The following is a 21,011-nucleotide window of genomic DNA, read 5'->3' on the forward strand; positions in this document are numbered from 1 at the left end:
TGTGGCCGGCATGACTGCATGGAGCGCTGTTACCTTCCCACCAGAGTGGTACCTATTGATCTACTCACATTTGCATGTTTTCGAACTGCTAGGTTGGCAGAAGCTGGCGCTAACAGTGGACGCTCACTCCGCTTCCCGGATTCGAACCTGCCACTTTTCGGTCTTCAAGTTCAGCACCTCAGCGCTCTAATTCGCTGTGCCATCAGGGGGCTCCAATAATAATAATAATAATAATAATAATAATAATAATAATAATAATAATAACAACAACAACAACAACAACAACAACACACTGAGCCACCGGAGGCTTCATTCTCTGCCACAAAGAGCTCTAATGCTATAGTTCAGTGGTTTCTACTTTCTGGTCCTCCAGATGTTTTGGACTTCAACTCCCAAAATTCATCACAGTCAGCCAAACTGGCTGAAGCTTCTGAGAGCTGATGTCCGAAAACCTGGATGACCAAAGGCTGAAAATCATTGCTATAGTTCAAAAAAGTACCAACATAATTCCAACCAAATAGCCCTGCCATTTAAATACAGCCGTGCCTCCACATTTGTCGTTTTGACTTCTGCAGATTTAATTATTCATTGATTTGATTTTTAAACTGTTCATTCTAGTGATCTCTAAGTTTTCAGACATGAGATCAGCCTCCTTTAACCATCTCTCTAGGAATCTCTAGGTCCTCCAATGTGATTCTAGGATCAGCTTCCAGTCTGATGTACTTTTTCAGGGGCAAACTTTATCCTCTAGCTTGACAGCTCGAGCCTTGCTTAACCAGGAGGGGTGTAAATATTTAAATACTCCATTAATTCCTGCAACCAGTACTGATAGCCCATTCCCATTTACTATTAAGCATGTCTGGGCATCCTTCGTCTTGGCTTTTCCACCTTGCAGCAACTTGCTGTTATTTCAGCCTCGATTTCCACTCACTTCCCTTAACAGTCTCCCTGGTGTTTCATAAAGAAGTCTCTTTTCATTAATACCCAAACTCAGTGCATCCTCGTTATTATTTTTAATCATGGTCCCATCTCTGGGGAGAGTGATTTGTCAGTCTGGAGCCTGCGGCTTTGGGAAGCAGTCTGTCAAGTTCGTTTGATAAGCCAACTTCGGGAAATCAATCAGCGCTCATTTGGAAAAGGCTTCCTGGGAGCAGAGAAGGTAGCAACAAGCCAGTTTGTATGTATTATGAAGCTGCGGAAACTGACAGCCAAGGAGAAAATCCTAACCCCCAGAAGCATCTCATCCGGCCAACAATTGTGCTTCTTTCGGTGTCTCGCTTCTGTTTCTCAGACTCTTTTGCTGATGTAGAATCATAGAATCATAGAGTTGGAAGAGACCTCATGGGCCATCTAGTCCAACTCCCTGCCAAGAAGCAGGAAAATCGCATTCAAAGCACCCCGACAGACGACCATCTAGTCTCTGTTCAAAAGCCTCCAAAGAAGGAGCTTCCACCTAGTGTATAGGGTCCTCAGTATCCACTGCAGTTGAGTTCCAGGACCAAAATCTCATGGATGGTCAAGTCTCATTATATCCAATGGTTATAGCAAAATGGCATTTCTTAGATAAAATGGTAAACAACTCAAACAAGTGCTGGAAAGAGCTTGAGAACTTGTGAAATGGCAGGAGGCTACTGCAGAGTATACTTATCGATACATCATCTTTGTGCTTGTTTCATGGCAAAATCAAGGTTTCCTTTTTGCATTTTTGCCCAAATATTTTTGAGCCAGAGTTAGTCGATGTGGAACTGTGGTTACGGAGGGCCAGCTGTAATAACAGACATGAGGTGGGCAGTTTTAGGTCCCGGAGTCAAATTCAACCGTTGCAGAGTATTCTCCTTTGACTTTAATGGAGAGCTCATCCAATTATGGAGTCCCCGGTGGTACCTTGTGCTGGCAGGACTGCTGACCTGAAGGTTGGGTTGCTGACCTGAAGGTTGCCGGTTCGAATCCAACCCGGGGAGATCGTGGATGAGCTCTCTCTGTCAGCTCCAGCTTTATGCAAGGACATGTGAAGCCTCCTACAAGGATGGTAAAACATCAAAAACATTTGGCGTCCCCTGAGCAATGTCCTTGCAGACAGCCAATTCTTTCACACCAGAAGCGACTTGTAGTTTCTCTAGTTGCTCCTGACAGACAAAAAAAAAAAAGCCAATTAAAGACCCTGTGGAGGTATGGGGGCAGTTGTCAAAAGGAAGCCCAGTTTTTAACTGCTGTCAACTTTACCCATTTGTTTGTTGTTAATGTCATTATTCTGCATACTGTGTACATCTGTGGTATAATAAGGGTCTTATGGACCATAATAAAATGTTGATTGTTTGAAAAGGAAGGCCAGTTTGCTTTCAATGCAATGCAATCCCTTGTATCCACATCATGGTGTACCCATGGATACCTGAAACCCATGATAATAGTGAACCTTATATTTTGATATACCTGGACCAGATGCATTCCACTGGAGGATTTAGAGAGATCCACAAATCACTTTGGGGGTAATGCCTTTTGGACCATTGGTAAGTGAAACTGTGGATATGAAGTTGATGGATAAAGGGGATTGTATTGTTCACCATTTTCCTTACATACTAGGTCCCTCGCCATTGAGGGCCCACAGTAATAGCACCAGCTGAACCGTTGATAACCCAGCCCTGGAATTGGATCTCGAAAAAGCTTTGGTAGGACTCCATCCTTCTCCTGGAGGCTGGAGCTGTGTGCACCAGTCAACCATCTGCTCCTAGTCTTTTAACATGGCACACTCAACACGACACAACTCTCCATTTATGCATTCATATCAGGCTGTCAAAACCACACTTTGTAATGCTTACAAATTAATCTCCCTTTAATTGGCCTGCTTTTCAGAAGCTGTATGATCAACGGCTCCCAGCAGGTTTTTCAAAATTCATTCTGAAAAGAAAAAGCTGCCGCCCGATTACCTAAACCGCCATCTTCTCCTCCTCCTTCTCATCCAGCCATTTAAAAACATCCAGGCACCCCCTTGAGCACAAAATGAAGTCGTTTGTCAGTTCAGGTGTCAAGATCAAAATGACTTTCCAAATCTCTTGGCATTTGCTTCCACCTCATTCTGCTCACTCTGGCTGAAATAACTTTAACATAAGAAATGGCTGCTCAGACAGTGTATTAAAGGGGGAAAAAGACATATCAAAGCTCACCTCTGCTTGCAAGGCACGTTGGAGAAAAAAAAAGAGAAAGAAATTGCTCCAGAGGGAAAGATGCCTGAGACGATCTATCTATCTAGGATGCCTGATGGTGCTCAAATCCACTCCAAAGTGCTTCTGGTTGTGTCAGACCACCTCTCCAAGATGTATAACTCTGGCACTACAGCCTTTTCCCCCATATTTCTTCATAATCATTGGGGTAATTACTGCAGATTTTATAAAACCATTTAAAAACTTCTGGCCTAGATCTCCTTCACAGGCCAAGATGGTTCAGTTCATTACTGTCGAGCTATTCCTGGCTAAAGGTCAGCTGAAGAAGACTCCCCCCCCCCCCTGAATAGTTGATCTATTTTTCTTTTTTTCACAAACTCAAGGAAAAGTAGGCCATTTGGCCATTTTCCCCCTCTAATTCCCTGATGTGTCTATATAGCAGCTGTCATCTCCATTTCCCAAAGATATTCATATTTCTTCTTAGAATCATAGAATCATAGAATCATAGAATAGTAGAGTTGGAAGAGACCTCAAGGGCCATCTAGTCCAACCCCCCGCTAAGAAGCAGGAAATCGCATTCAAAGCACCCCCGACAGATGGCCATCCAGCCTCTGCTTAAAAGCCTCCAAAGAAGGAGCCTCCACCACGGCCCGGGGGAGAGCGTTCCACTGCCGAACAGCTCTCACAGTGAGGAAGTTCTTCCTGATGTTCAGGTGGAATCTCCTTTCCTGTAGTTTGAAGCCATTGTTCCGTGTCCTAGTCTGCAGGGCAGCAGAAAATAAGCTTGCTCCCTCCTCCCTATGACTTCCCCTCACATATTTGTACATGGCTATCATGTCTCCTCTCAGCCTTCTCTTCTGCAGGCTAAACATGCCCAGCTCTTTAAGCCTCTCCTCATAGGGCTTGTTCTCCAGACCCTTAATCATTTTAGTTGCCCTCCTCTGGACGCTTTCCAGCTTGTCAGCATCTCCCTTCATCTGCGGTGCCCAAAACTGGACACAGTATTCCAGGTGTGGTCTGACCAAGGCAGAATAGAGGGGGAGCATGACTTCCCTGGATCTAGACGTTATTCCCCTATTGATGCAGGCCAAAATCCCATTGGCTTTTTTAGCTGCCGCATCACATTGTAGGCTCATGTTTAACTTGTTGTCCACGAGGACTCCAAGATCTTTTTCGCACACACTGCTGTCAAGCCAGGCGTCCCCCATTCTGTATCTTTGATTTCCATTTTTTCTGCCGAAGTGAAGTATCTTGCATTTGTCCCTGTTGAACTTCATTTTGTTAGTTTCGGCCCATCTCTCTAGTCTGTCAAGATCGTTTTGAATTCTGCTCCTGTCTTCTGGAGTGTTAGCTATCCCTCCGAGTTTGGTGTCATCTGCAAACTTGATGATCGTGCCTTCTAACCCTTCGTCTAAGTCGTTAATAAAGATGTTGAACAGAACCGGGCCCAGGACGGAGCCCTGCGGCACTCCACTTGTCACTTCTTTCCATGATGAAGACGACGCATTGGTGAGCACCCTTTGGGTTCGTTCGCTTAGCCAATTACAGATCCACCTAACCGTAGTTTTGTCTAGCCCACATTTTACTAGTTTGTTTGCCAGAAGGTCGTGGGGGACTTTGTCGAAGGCCTTACTGAAATCTAGATATGCTACATCCACGGCATTCCCTGTATCGACCCAACTCATAACTCTATCGAAAAAAGAGATCAGATTAGTCTGGCATGACTTGTTTTTGGTAAATCCGTGTTGACTATTAGCAATGACCGCATTTGTTTCTAAGTGTTTGCAGACCACTTCCTTAATGATCTTTTCCAGAATCTTGCCTGGTATTGATGTGAGGCTGACCGGACGGTAATTGTTTGGGTCGTTCTTTTTTCCCTTCTTGAAGATAGGGACCACATTCGCCCTCCTCCAATCTGCTGGGACTTCTCCTGTTCTCCAAGAACTCTCGAAGATGATTGCCAGTGGTTCTGAAATAACTTCCGCTAGTTCCTTCAATACTCTTGGATGTAGCTGATCTGGCCCTGGGGACTTGAATTCGTTTAGAGTGGCCAGGTGTTCCTGGACAACTTGTTTCCCTATTTGGGGTTGGATTTCTTGATGTACATATGTAGATTCCTATCCTTTCTCAGCCTGTGTTGGCCAGTTGCTATTTTTCAGTAAGAGTCAATACTACCAGCAGAGGAGTTGCATCAGATCTCAAACTCCCGACGTAAGGAGCATAAACACCTTTTGGAAAGAGACCTTCATCTTCTTGGATCCCAGAAAATGATTTTAGTGGGAAGTGACTAAAAAGCAAAAGAACTGAACATCTGAAGAGGAGCAATGATTATAATTGGTAACAGTAGTACTATCCCAATGGTTCTCAGCCTGGGATCCACAGATGTTTTTGGCCTTCAACCCCCAGAAATCCTAACAGTTGGTAAACTGGCTGGGATTTCTGGGAGTTGTAGGCCAAAAACAACTGAGGACACCAGATTGAAAACCAATGTGCTAACCAATATGTTGAATCTATTTGGTTGGATAGCATTCACCCCTTTTATAGAATCACAGAATCGTACAGTTGGAAGAGACCCCCCAAGAGCCATCTAGTCCAACCCCAACCTGCCATTCAGGAATATACAATCAGCCCGGGCTGTGGCACAGGCGGGAGAGCAAGCCAGCTGCAATTAACTGCAATGAATCACTCTGACCAGGAGGTCATGAGTTCGAGGCCCGCTCGGAGCCTACGTTTGTTTGCCTTTGTCCTATGTTAAAAGGCATTGAATGTTTGCCTACATGTGTAATGTGATCCGCCCTAAGTCCCCTTCGGGGTGAGAAGGGCGGAATATAAATGCTGTAAATAAATAAATAAATAAATAAAACCATTAATGGCAGATGGTCATCCAACATCTATCTAAAGATCTCCAAAAAAAGGAGGCTCCACCATGCTTGGAGGCAGCATATCCAGCCATCAAACAGCTCTTATTGTAGACTGTTTTCCCTAATGTTGAGGTGGAATCTCTTTTCTTACAGTTTTAATCCATTGCTCTGTGTCTCAGTCTCTAGAGTAGCAGAAAAGAAGCCTGTTCTATCTTCAATATGATATTTTTTCAAATAGTTAAACATAGATATCATGTCACTTCTTGACCTTCTATTCTCCAAGATAAACATACCTTGTTCCCTAAGTCACTCTTCATAGGGCACCATTTCCTGAACTTTTACCGTTTCAGTTGCCCTCCTCCAGACACGTTTCACACAGCCAATATCCTTCCTGGCATTGGTGCTCACAAATGGACACAGTATTCAGAGTGAGATCTCACTAAAGCTGATTAGAGTGATAGTATTACTTTAAGCAACTGCAATACTCCTAAGTTGTTGTGTCACATTATTGATTCAAGCTTAGCTTGTGGTCTACCAAGACGCCTCGTTCAAACTAAATCCATGCTGAGCTGAAGAAGACATTCCCACCTCCCCTTGGTGGCTTCCATGGAAAGCCAATAGCCTCCTCTGAAAGATACTCAAATTGTTCTTCCAACAGTCCTCAAGGAAAGTGATAGGGCATTTAAGTTTTATTTCTCGTTACAGACTATAGATTTCAGATGGATTTTGAGACTTAGTAAGTGTTTCATAGTATGATGAGAAAAAGATAAGAGAGCGGAGCCTAGGATATTTCTGAACTGGGTTATACCCATACTACACTTGTGGAAAAAAATGGAAACAACTCTGTTTGGCTAGACTACTGAAACAGAGCTTGGAAAAGTTTTTTTTTCAGACAACAACAACAACTTTATTTTTATATCCCGCCTCCAGGGACTCGGGGCAGCTTACATGGGGACAAGCCCGATCCAACAAAGATTAAAACCAAACATAGATTAAAACATATCTCAATAAAATCATCAACATTACAACAAGACAATAACATAGAAACAGCATCATCAACAGCCAATAGTATGAGCAGTAATGGGTACTGAAGTAAAAGAGAAATGTCAGTTTAAAATGCTAAACGTATAGGAGGAAGGACCAGGTATAAAGTGAGGGAGCTGCTGGTAGATATAGTTGGGGGCCGAATATCTTGTGAATTGCTTAATCAAAAGCACAACAGAGCAATGGCCAGGTAGCTTGGCCACTATGGAGCCAGAAACTCCCTTTCTTCTTGATGCATGCAGAGAGGGATTTTAAGCCCATGGGAAATTGTATCTCTATTCTTTGGATAGGGCTCAGTACCTCGCACAGGTCTTTTAAAACCCAGAGTAGGATTTACTACGTCCACTGATAAAGACACCATCAGCCACCACACGAAAAGAAAGAGCATACAATCCACAGAACAGAGAAATCATTATAAATCCAGTGATCCGTCTGTTGGGAGGACCATGGTTGCAAAACTGAAGCTTCAAGGACTTGACAGAAGGACTACAGTTTAAGAAAATCCTTACCTTTTCCTGAACAGATTTGAACACTTTCTCCAACACCATGGACCAGACTGATCGGCTTTGGGTGACATCTTTCTCGGCAGCCGGATAATCGCCTTGACGGTGAGCATCTTTTTTTGGGAAGACTTGTCAAGATTCTTCCTCCTCACCATATGCCATGATGCAAAAACCCTGCGAGAGAATTAAAAGGTGCAGCCAATTAAAAAGGGAGAAAGTCCCTTGGAAATTCCTCAATCACCCCCCTCCACGGCCCATCCATCCATCCCAAATGCAGTCGTTTTCCAGCAAAAAGGGACAGCATCTTATTTCCCCACATACGAGAAACCTCTTCCAACATCCCCCATTAAGGTGAGTTTTTTATCTTCCTCTGGATTTATTGCATTTGAGCACTATCTAGCCTCTGGCTCATGGGGAATAATGCTCAGGGGAGTTTCCACACCAAAAAAAAAATCCTGATATGGAGCATCCTGTTGCCTGTTGTTGCTGTGAACATGATTAGTTGTTTAAAAGCTCCAAAAAAGAAAAGGAAAAAGTTTTAACAAGCTCCCGGGAGACTTGGAAGCATCACTGTACAACAACCTAGGACAGGAGTGATGAATTTAGAAGTTCCTTGTTTAAAATTTCAGCCAATCTCACGAGCCATCATGAAAAAGTCTCAGCGAGACCAATGGCAGGCATGTGCAAAATTATATCCCTCCCCTCCACCCTCACCCCTTTGTAGCTGCAGACCAGCATCCAGAATTGTTGTGATAGCTGTTTGTGTATCTTCAAGTCATTCAGCTGTTCAGCAGTGGAACTCTCTGCCCCAGAGTGTGGTGGAGGCTCCTTCTTTGGAGGCTTTTAAGCAGAGGCTGGATGGCCACCTGTCAGGGATGCTTTAAATGTGATTTCCTGCATCTTGACAGAATGGGGTTGGACTGGATGGTCCATTAGGTCTCTTCCAACTCTATGATTCTACGAGGGTTGAATGAAAAGTAATGCCTCCACCTTCATTACTTGGGTTTGGATGGGAATATTTTAATAAATCAAACGCAGAAATAATCCTTAGAATGTGCTCTTTAACTACCACTATTCACTTTTCCACATAATCACCAGACAATTGGATACATTTCTGCCAACGATGAACAAATTTTCTGAAGCCGTCATGGAAGAAGTCAACACTCTGTTTCCGCAACCAGCGTCTAACAGTTCTCTCAACATCTTCATCAGAAGCATAATGATGCCCCTGGAGATCTTCTTTCATTATTGGCAACAGATGGAAGTCAGATGGTGTTAAATGTGGACTGTATGGAGGACGCCGTATGGTTGTGAGATCCAGTCTCTGACGCTTTCATTTCAGGCGTCAACATCCTAAGTACCCATCGTGCACAGCTCTTCTGATAGCCAAGAAAAGCAATAATGTGACCCACACAATCTTGTGAAATGCCGATTATGCTTGAAATTTCTCTCTGAGTGATACGTTGATCATCCTGAATCAATCTATCAACCTTTTGTTTGTGAAACTTGGCGGTTGCTGTCGCAGGACATCCAACTCTTTGTTTGTCACGCAAGTCAGATGTTCTCACCTCAACATCTCTAAACTTACTTGCCCAACAATGCACAGTACTCACAACAACACAATCACCATAAATAGTTTGCATTCTCTGATAAATCTCCTTTGGGGTGACACCTTCTGTTGTCAAGAATTCAATGACTGCATGTTGCTTAAGTCTCATTGACTGACCATCTGCGCAAGGTTCCATACGTTGCAGTTTAACAACACAACCGTTCAATGCTAAGGCTTCCCTGTCTGCACAGGGTTCCATACTTCTCACTTTAACAACACAACCATTCAATGCTAAGGCTTCCCACCAAATGGAACTGTAGAGGAGAGTCTACTGAACAAGCCAGTACCTGTAGCATACCAGTACTGCCATCTGTTGAGGAGTTACGAAGGTGAAGGCATTACTTTTCATTCCACCCTCGTATGATTCTATATCTGACTTATGGCAAAATTAAGGGGTTTTCTGGAGTTGACTCACACAAGATCATGCAGTAAGTTTCCTTGGACAGGAAGGGAATCCAACCCTGGTCTGTTGTATTTCTGTTTTTACAAATTTTTATTTCATTTTCACAGTTTTATAACATCAAAGGATGAAGAGAGAAAAAAAGATGGAAGATAAAGAAAAGTCTGATATATAGGCTCTGGTAAATTACACAGGAGTATATTGTCTCACCAGAGATGTGGAAGGGGAGGGTATTGTTATACATATTCTCTAACATATAAAGAAATTCTATCTACAATATCTTCTATTCTAAGAACAAGTAGATTCTTGTCATCTAGCTCTCTCATTAATCTTCTGTCTTCTTATATTGTCTCATCTTTTTTTTCTTATCTTCTCCTCCAAGTCTGCATAGAAGTCTTTCTTCTGATTATTTTATCAGTTTACTTATACATAATGCTCTATTTCCCCCTTATTTTAATATGATCCATCCATTTACATATCCCAGAGTCAATTTCTTTTGTTAATAGGTTAGTAATACATATGCAGATACTTGTTATATTAGTCTGTTGTCTACACAGATTCTGTACCTATAGCTATATTATATCTATCTATATAATATCCACATCATTGAAATTATATACATTTCTATCATGATTTAAAAGCATTAACCTATCAGTTATCTTCCGTCTCAGACTATTGCATCATGTACCTATCAGCACTTCGCAGATGGAAATATGTGTGGCTGAGTGTGGTCAAGAAGTCAAAAGGTCTTCATGAGGAAGACCACATCAGTTAACTCCGTGGATTGCCTAGCATTGAGCAAAGGCCGTTCAAGTGGGGACAAACTACATTAATTCTCAGCGCTGAAGCTAGAAGCTCAGGTTGGCAGTTCAAATCCAGGGAGCAGGGGTGAGCTCCCACTGCTATCCCCAGCTTCTGCCAACCTAGCAGTTCGAAAGCATGCAAATGTGAGATCAATAGGTACCGCTCTGGCGGGAAGGTAACAGCACTCCATGCAGTCATGCCGGCCACATGATCTTGGAGGTGTCTACGGACAACGCCAGCTCTATGGCTTAGAAATGGAGATGAGCACCAACCATCGTGATATTTTGGTGCTAAATTCGTAAATACAGTAATTACTACATAGCATTACTGCATATTGAACTACTTTTTCTGTCAAATTTGTTGTATAACATGATGTTTGGGTGCTTAATTTGTAAAATCATAACCTAATTTGATGTTTAATAGGCTTTTCCTTAATCCCTCCTTATTATCCAACTTATTCGCTTATCCAACGTTCTGCCGGCCCATTTATGTTAGATAAGTGAGTCTCTACTGTATTAGTATTATTATATTTCATTACTGGTGGTGGCGCAGTGTGTTAAAGCGCTGAGCTGCTGAACTTGCAGACCGAAAGGTCCCAGGTTCAAATCCCGGGAGCGGAATGAGTGCCTGGTGTTAGCCCCAGTTCCTGCCAACCTAGCAGTTCAAAAATATGCAAATGTGAGTAGATAAATAGGTACTGCTCCGGCAGGAAGGTAACGGCGCTCCATGCAGTCATGCCGGCCACATGAACTTGGAGGTGTCTACGGACAACGCCGGCTCTTTGGCTTAGAAATGGAGATGAGCACCAACCCCCAGGGTCAGACATTAACGTCAGGGGAAAACCTTTTACCTACATTATAATGTTATTATCAATATTACATGGATATACGATATACAGTAGAGTCTCACTTATCCAAGCTAAATGGGCCGGCAGAAGCTTGGATAATAAGGAGGGATTAAGTAAAAGCCTATTAAACATCAAATTAGGTTATGATTTTACAAATTAAGTGCTAAAACTTCATGTTATACAACAAATTTGACAGAAAAAGTAGTTCAATAGGCAGTAATGTTATGTTGTAATTACTGTATTTACGAATTTAGCACCAAAATATCACAATATATTGAAAACATTGACTACAAAATGGCTTGGATAATCCAGAACCTTGGATAAGCGAATATCTTGGATAATAAGGAGGGATTAAGGAAAAGCCTATTAAACATCAAATTAGGTTATGATTTTACAAATTAAGTGCCAAAACTTCATGTTATACAACAAATTTGACAGAAAAAGTAGTTCAATAGGCAGTAATGTTATGTTGTAATTACTGTATTTACGAATTTAGCACCAAAATATGATATATTGAAAACATTGACCACAAAAATGGCTTGGATTATCCAGAACGTTGGATAAGTGAATGTTGGATAAGTAAGACTCTACTGTATATACGATATACATATACAATATGTTTTGCAAGGTCTCTGCCAAAGAATGTTAGTGCCTCACCAGAGTATGCCTCCAAGGTTTCCATTGCATGGAGCCCTGGCATCTGAAGCGGTGTCAACCTGCGTTAATTCTCCTGTGTGGAGGAGGCCCCGGCCTGCAGCCTGCCCTGTGCTGCTCCCTTCCACTCGCCAGGTGGCTCTGCAGGGCCGGGCCTTCGCCGAGCGGCTCTCCTCTTGCCTCGCCTCCTTCTCTCTTAAGGCGGAGAGACCCAGGAAGCGCTCGGGAAGGGCGACCTGGCCAAAGCCTCGCTCGCCTTGCAAGGCATCACCGGGCCAGACCTTCCTGGCTGCAAAGAAAAGGCCGCCAAAAGAACTAACTACCGGAGATCCAGTTTGCAAAGCAGGCAAGGAAGGCGGTTTAGGCTCTTGCAAACAGCGGCTTGGTTGGGGGATGAGTTTAAGGCGCTTTCCCTCTTTGCCTCCTGTTTTCCATAGAAGCCGATGTGCTCCCCCTTAAAAGGCAGCGACGGCCACTTCTTGAGCTGCAATTTGACAGCGCATCCCTTGCCTTGTTGTTTGTGTTTTCTTTCCTTGGATGCAAAGGGGCTGGGGTCAATCTTTGGCTTGGAAACTCAAAAAGAGGGGAGGATTGCAACGAGCTAATTCAACCAATAGAGTTTATTGAATTTGTCAGATAGGAAAAGGAGTGGGAAGGAGAAAGAGAGATCTTTCAATTGACATCAGTGAGACTCTGGCTGGTTTTGGTCCATTGAAAAGGAAGAAACTCCAAGATCTTTCATGGACTGCGATGAAATTGGTGTTGTTTTGGGTCAGATAAGGAAGAAACTCCATCCCTAGTAAGCAGCAAACAAGATCTTTCATGGACTGAGATGAAATTGGTGTTGTTTTGGGTCAGATAAGGAAGAAACTCCATCCCTGGTAAGCAGCAAACAAGATCTTTCATGGACTGCGATGAAATTGGTGTTGCTTTGGGTCAGATAAGGAAGAAACTCCATCCCTGGTAAGCAAACAAGATCTTTCATGGACTGCGATGAAATTGGTGTTGTTTTGGATCAGATAAGGAAGAAACTCCATCCCAAGTAAGCAGCAAACAAGATCTTTCATGGACTGCAATGAAATTGGTGTTGTTTTGGGTCAGATAAGGAAGAAACTCCATCCCTGTTAAGCAGCAAACAAGATCTTTCATGGACTGTGATGAAATCGGTGTTGTTTTGGGTGAGATAAGGAAGAAACTCCATCCCTGGTAAGCAGCAAACAAGATCTTTCATGGACTGCAATGAAATTGGTGTCGTTTTGGGTGAGATAAGGAAGAAACTCTATCCCTGGTAAGCAGCAAACAAGATCTTTCATGGACTGCAATGAAATTGGTGTTGTTTTGGGTCAGATAAGGAAGAAACTCCATCCCTGTTAAGCAGCAAACAAGATCTTTCATGGACTGTGATGAAATCGGTGTTGTTTTGGGTCAGATAAGGAAGAAACTCCATCCCTGGTAAGCAGTGTGCAAGATCTTTCATCCACAACAATGAATCCAATGTTGGTTTTGGTCAATTAAGAAGGACAAAAGGAGGACAAGATGCTACAGATGCAAGAGCCAGGCGGTAGTCCAAGCGGTGGTTTGGGTGACATGATGGGGAACCGGAAACTGATCGCCCTGGGGGCCATCCTGGGTTGGCTTCTGGTGGTCCACTTGCTGGTCAACGTCTGGTTGCTCTGTGTCCTCTCCGGGTTGCTGGCTTTGTTGGGTGGCTGGCTGGGCTCCCAAGTGGTGGTCAGCACCAGCCACACGATCCACCTGGAGAGGTTTTTGCTCCTCGAAAGGTACCCCCCAAGCCCTGAGGCTGAGAAACAGCTGGATGAGGAGATCAAGAACATGATCCGGAAGATTGTTAGGGATTTTGTGTCCTCCTGGTATCGGGCCGTGAGCATTGAGCGGGGCTTTGAGGATGAGGTTGAGAGAGCCATGCTGGGCCTGGCCATGGAGCTCAAAAGGCGGATGGCCCTCATGGACAAGCAGGCCGTGACCCAGAAAGTCCTCCTCCTCGGTGGGTGCCACCTCCAGACCTATAAAACAGCTCGGGAAAAGGTGGCGGAAAGGAGAATCTCCCGAGACTCAGCTGACTGGGCTGACCATATCTGGCAAACCTATTGCGAATTGTCGGAGCCTCATGTGGCGGTCCGGAGCCCCATTAGTGAGGTGGACTATGCCCGGCGTATTGTGGACCTTCTGCTGCGTGATCTGGTGCCCAAACCCCACCTGGAAACCAGAACCGGCCGTTTTGTAGTGGTGGAGCTGGTGACCTGCAACGTGCTGTTGCCCATGATCAACAGAATGGTGGATCCTGACTGGCTCAACCTGCTCTTGATTGCCATTTTTTCCAAGATTGGAGGGAAAGGAGCTGGAGGGAAAGAGAAGGTGGAGACAGTGCCAGCGGTTCCAGCTCTTTCGCCAAGCCAGCTTGTGGTGCCCGACTCATTGTCCTTGCCATCTCAGTGGGAAGCGGCCCCTGAGTCCCGGGTGGTATCTCCGAGGGGTTCTGAGGCATTTCTTGGTGATGTGATGGAAAGTTTGGAAAGTCATGTACCTGAAGGAAGAGAATCCATCAGCCGAGAGCTGAGTGCTGAGATAGACAGGAGAAGAACTAGTAGCTTATGTGTGCCTTGCCTCCAGGTTGATACTCTGGGGTCTTTCTTTCCCTGTGAAGAATTGGAAATTGAGTCTCCCTTGTCTGATCAAGTGAAAGACTCAGGCCCTGTAGGCTTCATGACAGCTGAGGAGTTCCTTGCAAATCCTTCCCTGGAGGCATCTGACAGCCTGGATCAAGAAGACAGCTTGGGTGTTAAAACCAAGTGTGTGGAGGACCCTGCTAGCTCTGGTTCGGAAACTGGCCTCCGAGCCACCTCCCTGAGCCCATGTCCAGATATCCAGATTGAGCTGGCAGTGGAGAAGGAGGCACGCTTAGCTTCCTTGTCAGCGCTTCTAGAGGACTCACAGAAGAGCTTCGTGAGGCGTCCCTCCTTCCTGGAGAAAGAGCCTGTGTCTTCTGAATGCTCAACCCACAACCCCCAGGATCTGGCTCAGTTGCCGGGACTGCTCTCCTCCTCCCCCACTGCCCCCATGGGAACCTTCAGCTTTGAGCCACTCAGCAGCCCAGATGGCCCGGTCATCATCCAGAACCTACGGATAACTGGCACCATCACAGCCCGAGAGCACAGTGGAACGGGCTTCCATCCCTACACCTTGTATACTGTGAAGGTAAGCTTAGTCATTTGTCCTTGTGAATCCATCATGTAGGGTGTCCCCTGGGCAACGTCCTTGCAGACGGCCAATTCTCTCACACCAGAAGCGACTCAAGTTGCTCCTGACACGAAAAAAAAATGTAGGAAGTATCGTTGGCCATATTTTTGCATCAATCATGAACAAGGTCGTAGAATTATTGGGGTTGTAGTATATGTACATCTAAGGTAAATCTTGAGAGAGCCACAGCATCTCAAAGGGTGCATCTGTACTGTAGTATGAGTTCAGTTTGATACCAGTTGAGCTGCCATGGCTCTATGCTATGGAATCCCAGGGATGGTGGTTAGCAGTCTTGGGCAGAGAAGGCTAAAAACTTTGTCAAATTGCACTTCCCATGATTCTCTAGTGTTGTCAAACTACAATCATTCTACAGTGTAGATGCACCCAAAGATGGAAAAAGCCTTAGAACCACCTAATGTCATTGATGGACATGATGATCATTCAAAACCCTCTCTGTTTCCAAACATCCAGCGAAGGAAGGCCCTTTATTTTCTGAGCTACTCAGAAGATAATGCTTCCCAATGTTATTCCTGGAATGTTTTTCTTTGCTATTTGAATCCATTGGTTCAGGTCCTAGTCTTTGGAGCAGCAGAAAAACTAACCTGCTCCATCTTCTCCATCAGTGCTTCCCAATTATCTTTATTCATGTTGTGTTATAGACATGTCCAGCATTTGTTTCTATTGGCAAGTGTTGGTTGCTTTCCTACTACAAACTCAGTAGGGATCAGAAGCTGATGGGCTCATGGCCTGTGAGTAGTCCAAGGTCCACCTCTTTGAGTACTACTATTCAACATGACAACCTCATTTTTATATTTAAATATGGTTGTCATATTCTTAGTTTTCTTTTCTAAAGGCTTAACATACTCAGCTCCCTTAGCCCTAGATAGTACAACCACTGATGAGAAAAAATGGGAATCATAGCCTTGTAATGGTTGTCTGTTTTGCTTGAATAGTAAATATTCTTTCTTCTACAGTATGAGACAACTTTGGACAGTGACAATACCAGCACCCTCCAGCAAGTTGCTTATCATACTGTGAACCGACGCTATCGGGAATTCTTGAACTTGCAAACCAGACTGGAGGAGAAGCCAGATCTGCGGAAGTTCATTAAAAGTTGGTACTGCAGTTTCCTTTTTGAAGGAGGATTTATTTTATTAGCTCAGTTCTGTAGTATGTGCTCACACATCAGTGAAGGCAAGATAGAAATAAATAGGAGCATTTGTTGGAAATGCCAACCTTAAGGTGACCATACCATAGAAGAGAGAAGCAGCGTAAAGAGATTAGCCAAATCACAGAGCCATTCTTATGGTTATCCATTTAACATTTTAATTTACTTGCAAAAAATGTGTTCCAGAGGCAATGTAGCACACCTTATATTCAAATGGATCACACTATGTAACACAATTTTTGTTCCTGGGTTATAAATGTCATTTCCTAATTGGTTCTATCATGAAAACATGAAAAAAGTTTATTAAACTGCCAATACTTTGTTTTTGCGGGACATCTTGCAGCACATTTTCCTATAGTTTTTCAGTGAATATATCATAGAAACTCAACCAATTCAACATAGTTTGTGGCAACCACAAAAACAAAGTTTCTGGATTAGAACAACTACTTTCAAAGTAAATACCGCACAATTAAACAGGAAATAACACTTTCAAATCAGGAACAGAAAACTTTTCAAATTTTGTTACATAGTGTAATCATAGACTAATTCACATTTTGCTACTATTGAAAAGAATTGGGTATAATTTTTAATATATAGTTAAGCTGCATTATATGAGTTTACACAGACCATGTAATACATTATGTAGCAGTTTAGATGGGATATTGGAGAAAACCGGTATGTGGATGTTTAAAATAAAAATAACAGATAAATCAATGTAATAGCTAATGTAGGTGTATTTTTTCTTGTTCAAACTGCAGATATCAAAGGGCCAAAGAAGTTATTTCCTGATCTGCCTTTTGGTAACATGGATGTGGAGAAAGTAGAAGCCAGGAAAAGCCTATTGGAGTCATTTTTGAAGGTGAGTGATGTTCTTTCTTGTCCTTTGAAACGTTAATTCTGAAAATAAAATTAACCAAAGTAACTTAGTTGGCATAATCCAGTTACAAAAACCCCCAGAGGCATCTAAGTAGTAAGAGTCCTATGACTGTAGCATGCTAGGCGGAAATTGGGGGCAAGATCTGAAACCGCTTCAGTGTAGCCTAATTTTTTATTGGTGAAGTTGTATTCCTCAAATCCTGTACTGAGTACCAATGTAGTCTATGGATCAATAGAAAATGTGGATGACTCACAGATTATTGAGGAACTGTAGTGCTCAATGAGTGCTGACAGTGTATGAACCTTTGCATGTGCTTCAGTGTGCTGCCACGTGTGCATTGGTTTGACATGGACAACCCTGCTTTGACCGCATTGGGTGCAACGGTTCCTAACCTAAGCTTACCAAGAGTGTGTTTCCTTGTTCTAGCAATTGTGTGCAATTTCTGAGATTGCCAACAGTGAGGAGATGCAGGAATTCCTTGCCCTGAACACTGACGCCAGGATCGCCTTCGTCAAAAAGCCCTTTGTGGTCTCCAGGATTGACAAGGTACTGTGCCCATCATGAAATGCTCATCCCTTTAAATACATTCACAATCCTATTGACTGGGTATGCAGTTTTGCTTTTTTACTTCCAGCATTTCTTTATACTCTAGTCTGGAGTTGAATAGCTAAAAACCTACAGCCTATAAATGTTTAAGTCCATTTTCAGAGGGCAATACAATGCATATACAAACTAAATACTTGTAAACATAATATGTAAACTAATTTTAAAGCTTGTATACTGTATTTATGCATTAGGGGTGGGAATTACATGGTTCTCCAGAGGTTGGAGAATTGCAGCTCTGTATAATATTCAGCATTGCCTATTATTATTATTATTATTATTATTATTATTATTATTATTATTATTATTATTATTATTAGGAGGTGTAATAGTAGTACAGTAGAGTCTCACTTATCCAAGCCTCTGGATAATCCAATCCTTTTTTGTAGTCAATGTATTCTATATATTGTGATATTTTGGTGCTAAATTCGTAAATACAGTAATTACAACATAACATTACTGCGTATTGAACTACTTTTTCTGTCAAATTTGTTGTATAACATGATGTTTTGGTGCTTAATTTGTAAAATCATAACCTAATTTGATGTTTAATAGGCTTTTCCTTAATCCCTCCTTATTATCCAAGATATTCGCTTATCCAAGCTTCTGCCGGCCCGTTTAGCTTGGATAAGTGAGACTCTACTGTATTTATATCTTTCTCTCCAAAAGGAGACTCAAAGCAGCTATTCCTATTTTGGCCAAAAGCAAAGTGCTATGCTTTTGGGGAAGGTTAAAACTTAGCCATTCTTTGATAGACCTTTTGCTTTCTGCTCAGATCATAACCATCCATCTTTCTCCCTTTCATTCATTCATTTATTCGTTCACTCTCTTTCATGCACATATGTATCCTGCACTCTGTGAATGATTCCATTATTCACCATCCTGTTCCAGATTGTCATGAATGCCATTGTGGACACATTAAAAACAGCTTTCCCCCGGTCTGAGCCTCAGAGCCCTACGGAGGATCTCAGCGAAGCCGAGGTGGAAGGGAAGACACAGACGGATGGGAAGAAGGCAACTAAGTAAGTAATAGTCCTTACATTGGGGATGGAATGTATGTGGCACTGTTCACAGGGTTAGCAGATTATAAATGTGGAAGGCCTGGTTGGTATTATGATTTTGCTAAAATAACTGTTTCTTCGAATTGTTTTCCCAGGTTATCTATAATATATATGCTGTACTCAGTTCAGTATGACACTCGTATGCATGGGGAATACATTCCCAGACTTAGCATGGAAACAGGAAGCTGGATAATAATGAACCCTATTGAAATGAACGACTTCTGTTGGAAGTTTCAGTAGAGGAATTTGGTTTGTCTTCCAGGGTAACTTCCCCGGGGGAGGAGAGTGATATATAACTTAAATAAATAAATGAATGAATAAATGACTTTATGAGAACTTCTGGCAGAAGCATATCAAATAATTGCCAGGAGGAATTACCAAATTCCTACTTATTTTGTTGGATGTGAGTAGGTGAAACTACAAGTCCCAATCTTGGGTGTATAAAGTTCATCCTATGAAGTCTGATGTGTGTATATTTGATGATCAAAGAGCCTTGCCCGTCTTTTATCATTTCTTTTGCCCTGCTATGCTTGGAGGGGAACAGTTTGAGAAGGAAGGTCTTTTCTGTATATGAAGTTTCTCTCTGTGAATTGGAACCCTGGTTTTTAAGGATCCTGTGTTATATGGAAAATGTCCATAGCTTGTTTAAAACACATCACTCTCTGCATGTAGGATGTCAATGGAAGTGAAAGGAAAGCTGGTAGCATTCTTCCTCTCATGATGGAGACATATAAGGCTGGAATAGGGCTGCTGTTGAAAACAGATGACCCAAATATTTGAGCGTGTGTTATCGCTTGCTGATAAATCATCTCCAAGGGATGTGCACGATGGGTGAAACCTTCCTGACTCTCTTCCACCCTTTCAGTCTCCTCCCAATAGGAAAAATACACCACTAATAAAAAAATAATTTGGAAACTTCTCTTCCGCAGGCCAAGACTGAGATTTGCATCCAGTAAAATTGCTCCAGTTCTAAATGTGGGAGGGACACAGGCGAAAGTTGCGTATTCTTTCAGAGAAGGCACTACGGTAAGTATGTACATTGAAAAGGAATACAGTAGAGTCTCACTAGTCCAACATAAACGGGACGACAGAAGGTTGGATAAGTGAAATTGTTGGATAATGAGGAGGGATTAAGGAAAAGCCTATTAAACGTCAAATTACGTTATAATTTTACAAATTAAGCACCAAAAACATCATGTTTTACAACAAATCAACAGAAAAAGCAGTCCAAAACATGGTAACATTATGTAGTACCGTATATACTTGAGTATAAGCCGACCCGAATATAAGCCGAGGCACCTAATTTTACCACAAAAAAACTGGGAAAACATTGACTCCAATATAAGCTGAGGGTGGTAAATTTCAGAAAAAAAAATAGCTACCAATAAAATTATATTAATTGAGGCCTCAGTAGGTTAAATGTTTTTGAATATTTACATAAAGCTCAAATTTAAGATAAGACTGTCCAACTCTGATCAAATCATTATTCTCATCTTCTTCAATGTAAATGTGCTTATGTATCCTTTTAATAATAATAGAGTAAAATAATACATGTAATAATCATAATAATAAATAGAGTAAAATAATAAATGCAATAATAATAATAAGATCAGAGTGAAATAATAAATGTATTAATAATAATAATGAAAATAGAGTAAAATAAATGTAATAGTAGCAACAATAATAGAGAAAAATAATAAATGTAATAATACCAATAATAATAGAGAAAAATAATAAATGTACCATATATTCTCGAGTATAAGCTGACCCAAATATAAGCCAACCAGGACCTTCACCCGAGTATAAGCCGAGGGGGGCTTTTTCAGTCTTAAAAAAGGGCTGAAAAACTAGGCTTATACTCGAGTATATACAGTAATTACTGTATTTATGAATTTAACACCAAAACATCACAGTATATTGAAAACATTGACTACTAACAAATTGACTACAAATAAAGATAGAATTGCATAAAATGAACTTATAGTAGCAACATTGTCGGAAATTAAATCCATAAAAAGTTCAGTCCTTGCTGTCTAGAGAAACAGCTGTGGATCAGGGCAGGAGGCAAACTGCGTTGGATAATCCAGAATGCTGGATAAGCAGATGTTGGATAAGTGAGACTCTACTGTAGTTGCAAAAACCACCAGTCCCCTAAAAAGATGAC

The 21,011-nt window shown here is 42.2% G+C and overlaps 1 protein-coding gene across 2 annotated transcripts in view; it reads left to right on the forward strand.

Annotated features, from left to right (window-relative positions):
• Positions 1-12,073: 12,073 nt before the first annotated feature.
• snx19 (sorting nexin 19) overlaps positions 12,074-21,011 on the forward strand; it is a 34,415-nt gene continuing 25,477 nt past the window's right edge. Inside the window, exons 1-6 of one of the 2 annotated variants that reach the window (XM_062961410.1) lie at positions 12,074-15,096; positions 16,113-16,251; positions 17,065-17,165; positions 17,610-17,729; positions 18,678-18,808; positions 19,777-19,873. In XM_062961410.1, coding sequence (XP_062817480.1) covers positions 13,417-15,096; positions 16,113-16,251; positions 17,065-17,165; positions 17,610-17,729; positions 18,678-18,808; positions 19,777-19,873 — 2,268 coding nt within the window. In that variant the 5' untranslated portion in view covers positions 12,074-13,416. The remainder of the gene's footprint in view (positions 15,097-16,112; positions 16,252-17,064; positions 17,166-17,609; positions 17,730-18,677; positions 18,809-19,776; positions 19,874-21,011) is intronic. The other variant, XM_003223152.4, reaches the window with a different exon arrangement.

Source organism: Anolis carolinensis, unplaced genomic scaffold (genome assembly GCF_035594765.1).
Source record: "Anolis carolinensis isolate JA03-04 unplaced genomic scaffold, rAnoCar3.1.pri scaffold_8, whole genome shotgun sequence".
In the NCBI taxonomy this organism is placed as follows: Eukaryota; Metazoa; Chordata; class Lepidosauria; order Squamata; family Dactyloidae; genus Anolis; species Anolis carolinensis.